At 47.2% G+C, this 12,776-nt stretch overlaps 1 protein-coding gene across 2 annotated transcripts in view; it reads right to left on the reverse strand.

Moving 5' to 3' along the window:
- Window positions 1–662: 662 nt before the first annotated feature.
- Window positions 663–12,776, reverse strand: part of HPSE2 (heparanase 2 (inactive)) — a 538,739-nt gene continuing 526,625 nt past the window's right edge. For both annotated transcript variants that reach the window (XM_079793868.1, XM_079793867.1), the window contains one exon: window positions 663–2,240. In XM_079793868.1, coding sequence (XP_079649994.1) covers window positions 2,075–2,240 — 166 coding nt within the window. In that variant the 3' untranslated portion in view covers window positions 663–2,074. The remainder of the gene's footprint in view (window positions 2,241–12,776) is intronic.

Below are 12,776 nucleotides of genomic sequence, written 5' to 3' on the forward strand. Positions count from 1 at the left end.
ACATGTTTGGTGGTGGTGTGTTTGTGTGTGTGTACATGTGTGGTGGTGGTGTGGTGTGTGTGTGTATGTGGGTGTGTGTGGACATGTGTGGTGGTGGTATGGTGTGTGTGTGTGTGGACATGTGTGGTGGTGGTGTGTGTGTGGACATGTGTGTTGGTGGTGTGTGTGTGTGTACATGTGTGGTGGTGATGTGTGTGTGTGTGGACATGTGTGGTGGTGGTGTGGTGTGTGTGTGTGTGGACATGTGTGGTGGTGGTGAGCTGTGTGTGTGTGTGTGTGTGTGGACATGTGTCGTGGTGGTGTGGTGTGTGTGTGTGGACATGTGTGGTGGTGGTGAGCTGTGTGTGTGTGTGTGTGTGTGTGTGTGGACATGTGTCGTGGTGGTGTGGTATGTGTGTGTGTGGACATGTGTGGTGGTGGTGTGGTGTGTGTGTGTGTGTGTGTGTGTGTGTGTGTGGACATGTGTGGTGGTGGTGTGGTATGTGTGTGTGTGTGTATGTGTGGACATGTGTGGTGGTGGTGTGGTGTGTGTGTGTGTGGACATGTGTGGACATGTGTGGTGTGTGTGTGTGTATGTGTGGACATGTGTGGTGGTGGTGTGGTGTGTGTGTGTGTGGACATGTGTGGTGGTGGTGAGCTGTGTGTGTGTGTGTGTACATGTGTCGTGTTGGTGAGCTGTGTGTGTGTGTGTGTGTGGACGTGTGTGGTGGTGGTGTGGTGTGTGTGTGTGTGGACATGTGTGGTGGTGGTGAGCTGTGTGTGTGTGTGTGTGTGTGTGTGGACATGTGTCGTGGTGGTGTGGTGTGTATGTGTGTGTACATGTGTGGTGGTGGTGTGTGTGTGTGTGTACATGTGTGGTGGTGGTGTGGTGTGTGTGTATGTGTGGACATGTGTGGTGGTGGTGTGGTGTGTGTGTGTGTGGACATGTGTGGTGGTGTGGTGGTGGTGTGGTGTGTGTGTGTGTGTGAACATGTGTGGTGGTGGTGTGGTGTGTGTGTGTGTGTATGTGTGGACATGTGTGGTGGTGGTGTGGTGTGTGTGTGTGTGGACATGTGTGGTGGTGGTGTGGTGTGGTGTGTGTGTGTGTGGACATGTGTGGTGGTGGTGTGGTGTTTGTGTGTGTGGACATGTGTGGTGGTGGTGAGCTGTGTGTGTGTGTGTGTGTGTGTGTGTGTGTGTGTGGACATGTGTCGTGGTGGTGTGGTGTACTTTCTCTCTGTACTGAAACTCTCCCTCACAGCCACATGACGGATGATGATTGCTTTTCGTGGTGCCTAATACATTGCTCTCCACTCAGTGAATACTGTTACCCGACTCCCATTCCAACCCCGGGGGACTCTGGATTCACAGAGGAATAGAGCCTTCTTATAAAATCTGGAGCAGGATCGCAATTTTACTTTGAAGCACTGGCTTCCCAGAGGAAGAGCCAGTGATTGATGCCCCTGTCAGAAACCCAGATGCACACACTCACACATCAGCCGGGAAAGGACACCAAGAGCTCACCCATCAGCCAGGGCTGACTCACCCACCTGCTCCCCTCTGGGAAGAGAGCTCAGAGGAAACCCAGTGCAACAGCAGGGAGCTGACAGAGAAAAGGAGTGTGCTGGCGGGACGGCGTGCTCTCTCTGTGCTGAGACTGTGGAGGAGGATAGGGCTCTCAAGGCCCACCAGGCTTTTTTCCTTGCTCATCTTCTTCCGAGGGCAGCAGCCACAGGCTAAGGTCTATAGTAACACTGCCGTGTGACCAGGATCCTGGGCAGCTGTTTCATTTGTCCTGGGAGTGTGCTTCAGCTTGGTTTCATGGTACACATACAAGGATACATGCAGCTCTACACACATAACTTCAACCTTATAAAGGTACAGGTGATGTCCACATTTTCCTTTGGGGTGGATGTGACCTACCTAGGCTAAGCTCGTGCTACCTTGAGAGAGCAAGTCTATGTCACTTCCAGCAGGATGGGGCAGCAGAGACTGGTTTGTTGCTAAGAAGACTGAAAAATAAGGATACTATTGGGGCGGGAAGGCGGGAAGCAGTCCAGCAGGCCTGCTGGCATTTCAGGAATGTGAGGGTGGCTTATCGGTAGCGGCAGGCCAAAGCGTTGACATTCTTTACCACATAAAAGCCCATGGTGACTGGAGGGATGACCAATGTCCGGCCGGCCCGTAGGGGGCGGGGCTTCAACTCTGGGAGGGTCCCATCGTCCACCATCACTAAGGGCTGCCCGTTCAGCTGCACTGTCCTGTGGAGAAGAGAAACAGCACGGAACTCAATAATGCATTATAAGGGGGCCATCGCCACGAAGCCTGGGCAGCCCCAGACTGCTGCCTGCCTGTCTGATACATGCACAGCTATCACTTACTGACACTTGCTGGGCCCAGGCTTTCACCTAGGGGCTTTATTTTATTAACACATTCAAACATCAGCAACACTCTGAGAAACAAACTGTCATTATTTCCTTTCTACCGACAGTGGTTAAGTGACTTGCCCAAGATCATACAACTTGTAGGTCTGGGAGCCAGGATTTGAATACAGGATGTCTAGTAGTTCCACAGACACATCATTTAGACCAGCGGTCGCCAACCTTTCAGACCTCATGGACCACCAGTGGTTCACGGACCACCGGTTGGGGACTGCTGATTTAGACAAGTGACAAGTCTCTGAGATGCACAAGTTGAAAAGTGTCTGTCTCTCAATAAAATATTACATATATATATATATATATATATATATATATATATATATATAGAGAGAGAGAGAGAGAGAGAGAGAGAGAGGTAGAGAGAGAGAAACACCAATGTGAGAGAGAAACGTCTACCGGGGACCGAACCTGAAATATGTGCCCTGACCAGGAATTGAACCGGCAACCTTTCAATGCACAAGATGATGCTCAACCAACTGAGCCACACTGGCCAGGGCTCATGCTTATAATTTAAAAAATCATAATAACACTTTAGTTAGACCTGTGGACTTATGCACAGGCTTAAAATGATTTCAGAAATCTTCTATTTAACTAGAATTTCTCATTAATTTGATAGCTTAGAGAACTGACATCATATTACTTGTATAGGGTTCTGAAGAAGGGCAGAGACATAGCTAACAATTCCCCTTTTTCTAATTTAAGAATGAGTTTTCATATCTAACATTTAGCAGATGTTTTCACTTTTAGCAATACAATGAAGTATAAGGTGACAAAAGTAGGCATTTGTGATTAAATTCACCTATCTTGCCTGGCTTTATTCTTCCTGTGCAGCAGCCATCTTCACGCTGAGAGGGGGCCACATGCATAGTGCACTTAGAAAGGAAAAGGGGAACAGATCAACCATTCTTGGCCTGCGGTACAGAATCCAGACAACTTCCCAGCTGTTCCCGACTGGGGAGCAACTTGTACAGTCATGTACCAGGATGAAGCTCAGCTTTATGGGTCAGTAGAAAAGGCCAGAACCAGGGCATGAGCTGCAAATAAGGCTGTGAGTTACCCCCAGAAAACCAACATTGCTGAGTGATGACTGTTTCTGGGCCTTGTCCAACCTTCACTGTGATAACACTGCAGTGATATCATCTGAGCAGTAAAGAGAATAAAGTGTTAGAAATTTGATACAAAGGCCTTTGTTTAGTGTTCCTTCTGTGCTGTGAATGATAGACAGGTTTAGAGAGAGAGAATCAGACCCTTGCCCAATGGAGCAGTGAATTCCCGAGATAAGTGTGTTGTGAATTGCTCCCCGTGGAGCTCCAGGCCGCCCCGCAAGAGTAAGTTTGGGCCCAGTCCAGCTCTGACAGGCCAGAGGGTGCGGCCCCCCTCTTCTGGTTGGGATGGCTAAGGAGTGAATGAGCGGGGAGGAGATTCTTGTATAGAGAGAGCCAGGCCTGCCTCTGGAAGGTGTGGGGGTGGGAACATCGAGGTCTGAAGATAGGAGTTGACCTCATCAAATATGTCAGGAGCTTTTGCTCCAAATTTGAGTGGATTTGGTGAAGACAGTCTAGTCACTGGTGTGGGAGGCAGGGTGAGGAGAGGTATTTCTGTTGCAAACAAAACAAAACAAAAACCCAGACAGGTCTTAACAGTGTACATGGACACTGAAGCCTAGCTCCAGCTCCCTCTCCAGGCTCAGAGCATGCCGGGGTCCTCACTGCAATGCTAACTCACTGTGGATCACAGACCTCTGGGTGCATTGGGGGGGGGGGGGGAGAGGGGGGATGAGTTGGCTGTTATTGTAGGGATTTCATCAATATATGCATGAACAAAGATTGCTTTACAATGAAAAACTAGTAAGTCTTGCTCATACATGAGATAGTATTTCTTAAATGAAAATGTCAGATACTGTTGGGATTAAAATACACAAACTCATTTAAAAGTATAGTATACATTTCTGAAATGTGAATGCCAGTAGAAATGGTTGGGATTAATAAGACACAAGTTGATTTAAAACTGTAATAAAATTCCCAATATGATTTTTTGGAGGATGAGGGCATCGTGTGCTTTTTTTCAAATAGGAGTTCCTAAAAGAACAATGACTCTAATGTTGACGCTACCAAGGAAGCCTCCTGCTTTCCACAGGCCCACAGCCTTGCCTCAGCATGACCCAATTACTAAATGACTTGCAATTCAGCTTCTGGGTTGTTGCAAAGGAGCTCTCTATTGGATTAACTGCTTGGGTAGTTGTAGGGCTTGCTCAGGTGTTGCTCCCTCTGGGGATCCTTCTCCAACCCCTGAGTTAGGAGCCCCACCTCTGGGCTCTCTTGTACCCAAACTTTACCTGTAAGTACCTCACCGAACTGTAGTGATTTACTTGCTCTCTTACTGGACTGTGAATTTGCTGCAGAAAGGGAACGTGTCTTTTGTCCTTAAATTCTTGGTGCCAAACAAGATGTATGGTACAGAGTAGGGACAAAATATTTTCTAAACAAGTGAATGGATTTTTGAGTTTTTTTGTTTGTTTTTTTTTTTTTTTTTTTGCATTATTTCTGGTCTTGGGTTGAGTTTCTCCAGTTTCTCCAGGGAGGCTCCCTGAGTGTCTTTACAGATTTAATTAGCCTTTTTCATCTCATGGCACACATAAACTGATAAAATTTTGCTGTACACCAAAAAATATATTTTTTGCTGATCTGACAAAAAAATCCTATCTAATAAAAGGTAATATGCAAATTGACCATCATTCCAACACACAAGATGGCTGCCCCCATGTGGACACAAGATGGCCACCATAAGATGGCCAGCAAGGGAGGGTAGTTGGGAGGGACCAGGCCTGCAAGGGAGGGCAGTTGTGGGCAATGAAGCCTGCAGGGGAGGGCAGTTAGGGGTGACCAGGCCGGCAGAGGAGGGAAGTTGGGGGTGACCGGGCCTGCAGGGAAGGGCAGTTAGGGGGGACCAGGCCTGCAGGGGAGGGCAGTTGGGGGGAACCAGGCCTGCAGGGGAGGGCAGTTAGGGGTGACCAGGCCTGCAGGGGAGGGCAGTTAGGGGCAATCAGGCTGGCAGGGGAGCGGTTAGGCATCAATCTGGCTAGCAGGGGAGTGGTTGGGGGTGATCAGGCTGGCAGGCAGAAGCGGTTAGGGGCAATCAGGAAGGCAGGCAGGCAAGCAGTTGGAAGCCAGCAGTCCTGGATTGTGAGAGCAATGTCTGACTGCCCGTTTAGGCCCGATCCTATCCGGATCAGGCCTAAATGGGCAGTCGGACATCCCTCAAGGGGTCCCAGATTGGAGAGGGTGCAGTCTGGGCTGAGGGTCAGCCCCCCACCCCCCCCCCCCCCCGTGCACAAATTTCATGCACTGGGCCTCTAGTTTAGGTATAATTTTGATTCATGCACACTGGATGGCTATTCTTGTGTTGGCTGTTGTCATTTTTTTATTTGACAATCTAAGAGAAAAGGGGTTAGTGTTCCTGACTAGTCAGGAATTGCATGTTTTAAAACTTCTTGCTGCACACCACTGTGTTGTGGCACACCAGTTAAAAACTGCTACATTAACATACCAATTGCTCTGGATAAGTCCTGAATTATCACTGATTCTCAACCTGAAACAAGGATCTTATCCCAACCTGAAACAAGGATCATTGCTAGTGTTTTTCATCCTTAAAAAAAGATCTATACTATAGGACCATCTCTTAGCTAAGCCAACATGAATTTATTTGTGAGTCCTTGAGTCCTCCTATGTCCTTATCTACAAAGTCCCTTCATATAAAGATGGCCTATGTGCTTACCACCTTCATTCTATTTTTCCTGCTTACATTAAAAACATTTTCATTGTTATCCAGTGACATTATATCATGCTAAATGTTTCATTTGTATGCATTGAACAATTTGCAAATTTGTAAATATAATCAAGTTAATTATAAAAGTCACTGATTACTGAGCACTATGTAAAAGGCACTACGCCATGATTTACTTGGACTGCTGCATTTAGTCCTTACAACTACCAACTGAGGCAGGTGTTAGCGTCCCTATAGTACAGATGAGGAAGTAAAAGCCTACCGGTTCTAAAACTCTCCTAAGTCTCACAGCCAGGGAGTGGCAGGGCTGAGACTGCACTGCCCTTCACCATAGTCCTGTGTGCCCTTCCCTGTGATTGCTAAAGAGCCCCATGAAGTACTTAGGGCAAGGACTATTATTATTATTGTGACTTTACTATTGAGATGAGGTCAGAGAGGTTAAGCGCTGGACAAGGTCATATAGCTCATAGGTAGCTAAGCTAGGTCTCGACTTCAGGCTTCCTGACACCCCTTTCTACTATTTCATGTTCTCCAATTCCAGATGGCACTCAACAGGATCATGTTTCTTTTCTTACAAACCTTTCTTATCATAGTTTCATCATATTCTGGGGCCTCCTTACTGCCCAGGACTTTTTAAACCAAACACTAAGTGATCCAGTCTATGTTGAACTATTTCTCTTAAATCCCTAGCTGTTGAGGCCATTTAAATTATCCAAATATTAGGACAACTGGGTTTTATCACCATCTGTTTTTACAAAGTCTGAGTTACATTGCAATTCCTAAAGTTGTTTTATTTTGCATGCTATTTGAAATGGGATTCAGTGTCTCAATGTGGAGTCAAGTCCTCTGCTCCCCAGGTCTCTAAGGGAGCCTCTTGGCCTGGTCACCCTCCTTCCCCTCCTGCACCACCTGTCTACAATCTCTGCTTTTCATGTCTTCCCATGGTTCTTGCTAGCAGTGGACACTGAAGCGAACTTTTGACCATTCTGAGGTCTCAGAAGCAAGTCTGGTGAAAATGCCCTCTGACCATCTTGAAGGTAATTTGCTGGACTCTGGCCCAGCCCCAGGTGGACTTTCGTAGGGGCACAGGCAAGGGAAGCCTGTGTATTATTGGGAGCAGCCTAGAGACCTAGTGTCTGGTTCAGGCTGGCATATTTGGGGCCTTGAGTAGGAGGTGAAGGGACTTAGAGGTCAGTTTTGCCTCAGCCACTTTGAGAAAGTGATTGGCCTTCTCTGAGGGTGGGTTTCTCAACCTGTAAGATGGACTGGATGAATTCTAACATTCCTTCAGGTTTGAACATTTATCAGGCAGGTGGCCCACAGCAAAACGGCTAGCCTGAGGTAGAGTTTAATGTAAAATTCAGAGTGATCTTACACAAATAGAAATCTGATCATGACATTCACCTACCTAATTGTCCAGTGGCTCCCTGCTGATCGTAGAACATTGTCCAAAGTCATTACAAGATCCCATAGGCAAGCCTTCTACATACTCCTTCAGCCCCTTAGAGGCTCACTGTAGCTCCTACCCGTTCCAGCTCCCCACCACCCACCACCACCTTTTCTTCTGTGCTGCAATTTCCCCAATCACAATCTCTCAACCTCAGTGTTTTTGTACATGTTCCCTCTGCCTAAAACCTTCTCCAACTCTCTTCCCGCTTCCAGCTTCCTCTTCCTTGATAACTCCTATTTGCCCTTTAGGTCAGTGCCCCTACAAAGTGCTCCTATTTTACCCAGGACTTCTTGGGACTCAGCACTCATCACACAGTATTGGGACTGCTGACTGCTTGTTGGTCTCTCTACTAAACAGGAAGACCATGCTTCTGTCCTATTCATCCTGCATGCTCCTGTCAACCAACTCACAAAATAGATTTGTGATAAAAGGACTGGATATAAATATGTGGGTAGCAGAAAAGACTCTGGAATGGAAGCCAGAGACTGGAGTTTTAGTGCACACTCTGAGCATGACATGTGCAGGCCTAGGTATGTCATCAGTCCTCTCTGGTCTCAGCTTCTGGATTGTTAAATGATGAGGGAGAGGAAGGGAGGGAGGGAGGGAAAGGAGAGGAAGGGACTAGGAGAGAGGGAGAGAAAAGAGAATGAATAAGAGTCTGAGTGTGTGTGTGACTGAGTGGGTATATGGGGGGCAGTTGGCAGGGGTATCAGCTCCCTTTGCTCCTCATAACCCGAACACCTCCTAGTTCTGACATGGTTCCATTGTGCTTCCCCATGGGCCACTAGAGGTCACTCTTGCTCTACACATCGGTGTCAGAGAGCATGTCAGGGCTGGGGCTCCCAGGAAGCCAGAGAGGGTCAGCCTGTCCCCACAGACCTCTCTCAGTCCCAGGAAGGCCTGGAGGTGAGTTCTGTGCTTGGTCTCCAGAGGAACAAACCACAGGATCAATCAAATCCCAACAAAACTTTGTGGCGGGCCACTTGAAAATGGGGCTAAAATGAAGGAAACTTGCAAGCCGGACTGAGACTCCTGCCTGGGGTGCGGAATTCCAGGCAGTGTGTGGAGAGGGGGTCTGCGCAGGTGCGAGGCTGGCCGATGCCTGTGCAACTCTGCGCCAGGCTCTCAGGTCCCCAGTCCCAGGCGCCCCCTCACACTCGCCAGCGCGCACCTGTGTGTTTTACAGGCCCCAGGCCGAGTTGCCCCCTCGAGGCCTCCTGGCTGAGTTAGAAAGCTGGTATGCGCAGCTGCCCTGCCCTTCTCCAGGTCAGGGGCAGGTTAGAGCCCGGAGGGAGCAGGCCCGGTTTGAGGAGGGCCCTAGCTCCCCTTTCCTGCTCTGGGAGGGGCTGTGCATCTGGGGTCGGTTAGAGAGGAAGTTCTTTTGAAACAGCCATGAGTGATCGCTACTCCACTGAGAGGGCTGCTCTGAGCGGCCACTGCAGCTAGTGTCCCTGGTCCCACATGCCCCGCTGGAGCATAGGCTGTAGGAAGTCCACCACCCTCTCTGGGGTCATGGGGAGGATTACTTCCTCCCAAGGGTGTCCTGCACTTTTTCTCCCTGTGCTTTTTGCTCTGCATGGAATCTGGTAGCATCTGTCAAAAGGCATACTCTTCCCTCCAGGCCCCATGGATGTGGCCTCCTCCACGGGGCCTTATCCAAGGCGCCCTCCATTTGAGCATGCATCCCTCTCAGCTTTATTTTATCCATGTGCGGAGTCATTTTGCCTGCTAAACATATTTGTTTTCATTTCTTAATTTTCATACCATGTGGTTCAGTGCCTTCTTGCCTATGATAGTAGTTCTACTCAGGCAACCTCTCCAGGAGTTCTCATGTGGCTGACTAGGCACTCCTTTCCCCTCCTCTGTTGTTAGAGAGAGGAGACCAAACAAGAGAGAAAAATGAAGATAAAAGCTTCCTGTTCCCCTCGCCCCTCCAAAAGCTCACATCATATATGAAGTTCCTGGCCACTGAGACACTGGGAGGCTGATGAGATCATTCGTCCTTCATCCTTCTCTTTGAGGGCATATTGACACAATGAGGAGTATCAATCAAGCTTCCTTATCACCGAACAGAGAAAACACTGGGACTCCTTTATGCAAGCAGAGCTGGGGATTTTATAGGCAAGTTGTTAGGAATATAGGCTTTTCCTATTTGCAGTCAGGTTTGGGGGTCCTGATTTAATGTGTTCTAATCAAGTCTATATAACAGCTGTCCAAGCCATAATGAGAGTCTACCATGTGCTTCTGATTGGCTTAAAATAACTTAGCACACTTGGCAGACAAGATGAGAGCCCAGCTAAGGAACCTGGACGTATACTGATAAAAACTCCCAACAGACGAGGGAATCATCTGGCGGCAGTTTAGGAAGAAAATTTGATTCTGTGACATCTCAAAGCTCCATGTCATAGCCATATTACACTCACACCACAGGATACAGTGGAACCAGCAATAAAACTCATGAGTACTTGAATATGTGGTTAGCTCTGTTCCCTTTGCATTGCAAAGATTTGATGCCATGGCCACCGACATTCACAAGTTGTGTGTAAAGGCATTATTCATATTCCTACTGTTCTTTGTCTTGTACAGATGTGATTACAACAGATGTAGCCCTCACCCACTAACACAAAAACATGCAAATGTGTGGTCAGACACACTGTAATTAACACTTATACAAGGAGAGACAGAAGGAAAATCAACTTCTTGGCCTGAATTTCAAGGCCCTCTGAATTCTGGCACTAATATATTTTTGTAGCCTCTCTCTTCACCCCACAAAGCATTCTATATTCCAGTCATGAGAGATGATGTGATACCCCCCCACATACCCTTGAACTTTTGTGCCCCCAAACTTTTAGTAAGCTCGCCTTCCTTCCAACATTTCCTAGACATAGGGTTCATCCTTCTGGTTCCTGCTTGATGGCCCTCCGCCCTGAGGATTTCCCAGGTCAGAATGCATCTCTCCCTGCCTTACACTCCCACTCTCCTGTATTTACCCTCTTGTGGTTTGTATCCTCTGTGTGGAGGGACCAGGTTTCCCCATCCCTAATTGTGGGAAGCTGGAAGAGGCAGTCAGGGGGGTGAGGGTAGGTCAGGAGCATCCCTTTACAGATAGTCTGCAGGTGAGATGAAGAGTCAGGTAAGAGAGCCGGTGAGTGTGAGTGTGTGTGCGTATGCGCGCTCACATGTGCACAGACAGGTTTTCCCATATGTAACAGTATGAAATAGAGTCCATAAGCCATGCCCCAAATTAGTTACATTACTATAAAGACATGGCTCCCTGGATACCTATTAAAACATGTTAAATCAAAGGGATAAATATCTCAGTTTGATCAGATTTTGACAATCTTCCCTATAATATTAAGTGCACTGGTGTACCCTCAACAGGGAAAAATAAGACGTTTCCAGTGGTACAGGTTCTGTTCCAGGGTACACAGATGTCAAACTGCAAAGAGTGTTGCATTCTGAATCATTCTTGCAAAGATAAGCAGGAAAGAGGTAGCCTGCTAAGTGACTACTGGCAGTTAGTACACAGTTTGGTACTTCAGCCCCTTGTCTGGAAAGAACCACATCCTACTGTGGGCTCTCAATGCTTGGCAGCCAAAGAAATACCAATTCAGAGCCCTGCTATAGGGATGAGGTGGGTTAGGCCTTTTCCATTCCCTGGGCCTTACGCTGGTCCATCACCCAAACCACAGCCTCTGGAGGCTGTGGAGAACGAAGACCAGGGCCTCTTCTTTTCAATGTACCAGAACTGCCTACATGTTCTGCTCCCTGCCCCTCAGTTTAGAATCAACTGTTGGGAAACATGTTAGCTTTACACCAAATTGCACATTTACCAGTGTTTCATACAAGTCACCTGGAACAGAATGGAAATCTCTGCAACAAAGGTCCCCAAGTGAGAGGAGGTGGGGAGGGGAGACCACAGACTTGATGGACAGCTATGTAGAGAGATCCCAGCTGCTGGGAGTGAGCTGGAAGAAAATCTAGTCCGTAACCGAAAACAAATGAAAAATTCTTAGAAAACAACAGTGAAAACCCTGTATTCCTAAGCATCTTGGTTTAAAATGTCAGGTCACTGTAAAATATAAAAGCATTTTATAATCCTCTAATCTGCCCAGTGATCTGTATATTACTACATCACTAATCGGGGAGTTAAAACAAGAAGAAAACCTTCAGAGAGGTGTACACTCAGGCACAAGAACTCCTTCGGGGCTCATGGCATGTTCACACCTTTGGCAAATTGGCCCAGTGCCTGAATGAAGAACAGAATCTGGGTGGAATCAAAGATGCAAATCAGCAGGGCTTTTGTTCCAGCCTGTTCTCGAGGGACAAGGGTTCCCACCCTGGCCACATATTTGAATCACCTGGGGAGCTTTAAACAATACTGGTGCCTGGGTCCAAGCCCAGAGATTTTGGTTTAATTGGTCTGGGGTGAGGCATGGGCATTAGGGTTTGTAAAACTCCTCAGGGTGATTCAAAGTGCAGGCATGATTGAGAAGAAAGAGTGGGAGTATGTTTGCAGCTGAGGGTGGAGGGGAATCAGACAGCTTTCTAACTATTCCATTCTGAATTTATTTTGAATAAAATAAGCTTTTAAAACTCTTTTAGAGTACCATGTCAGGAGGTCACATTTTTCAATCTAAAAGGAAGATGTGAACTTTTAAAAGGTATGCTTTTCTTTGACTAGTGTGAAATGAGCATTTTTGCTATTTCAATGGAAATGCTTTATTTCATTTTCTCTTGTATCATGTACACCAGTGAGATGCTCCTCAGCACATACCAGGGAGATGTATGTAGTACTTTGCAGGGTGGATTCAGAACTGAACCAGATGAAGCATTTATACACATAACGAACTTGAGTTTCTTTAGCACCGAAAGGAACAACGTTGTCCTTTTCTTGAAGTGCATGTTCTAGTCATTTGATTCTCTCAAGCTGTGTCACAGAGAGATGCCTATAGACAGAGTGCTTCCAGCTCTTGAAGCAGGAGGAACTAAGGGGATTAATTCTATCATCCGTTGCCCTTACTATATTTTCTAGATATATAGGTAATTATTTACTTAGACAATGCTGTAGACATTTTGTGTAGCTACCATCTCTTTCTTAGCCACAAACACCCCCAAACTAG

Source organism: Cnephaeus nilssonii (genome assembly GCF_951640355.1).
Source record: "Cnephaeus nilssonii genome assembly, chromosome: 16".
Lineage (NCBI taxonomy): Eukaryota > Metazoa > Chordata > Mammalia > Chiroptera > Vespertilionidae > Cnephaeus > Cnephaeus nilssonii.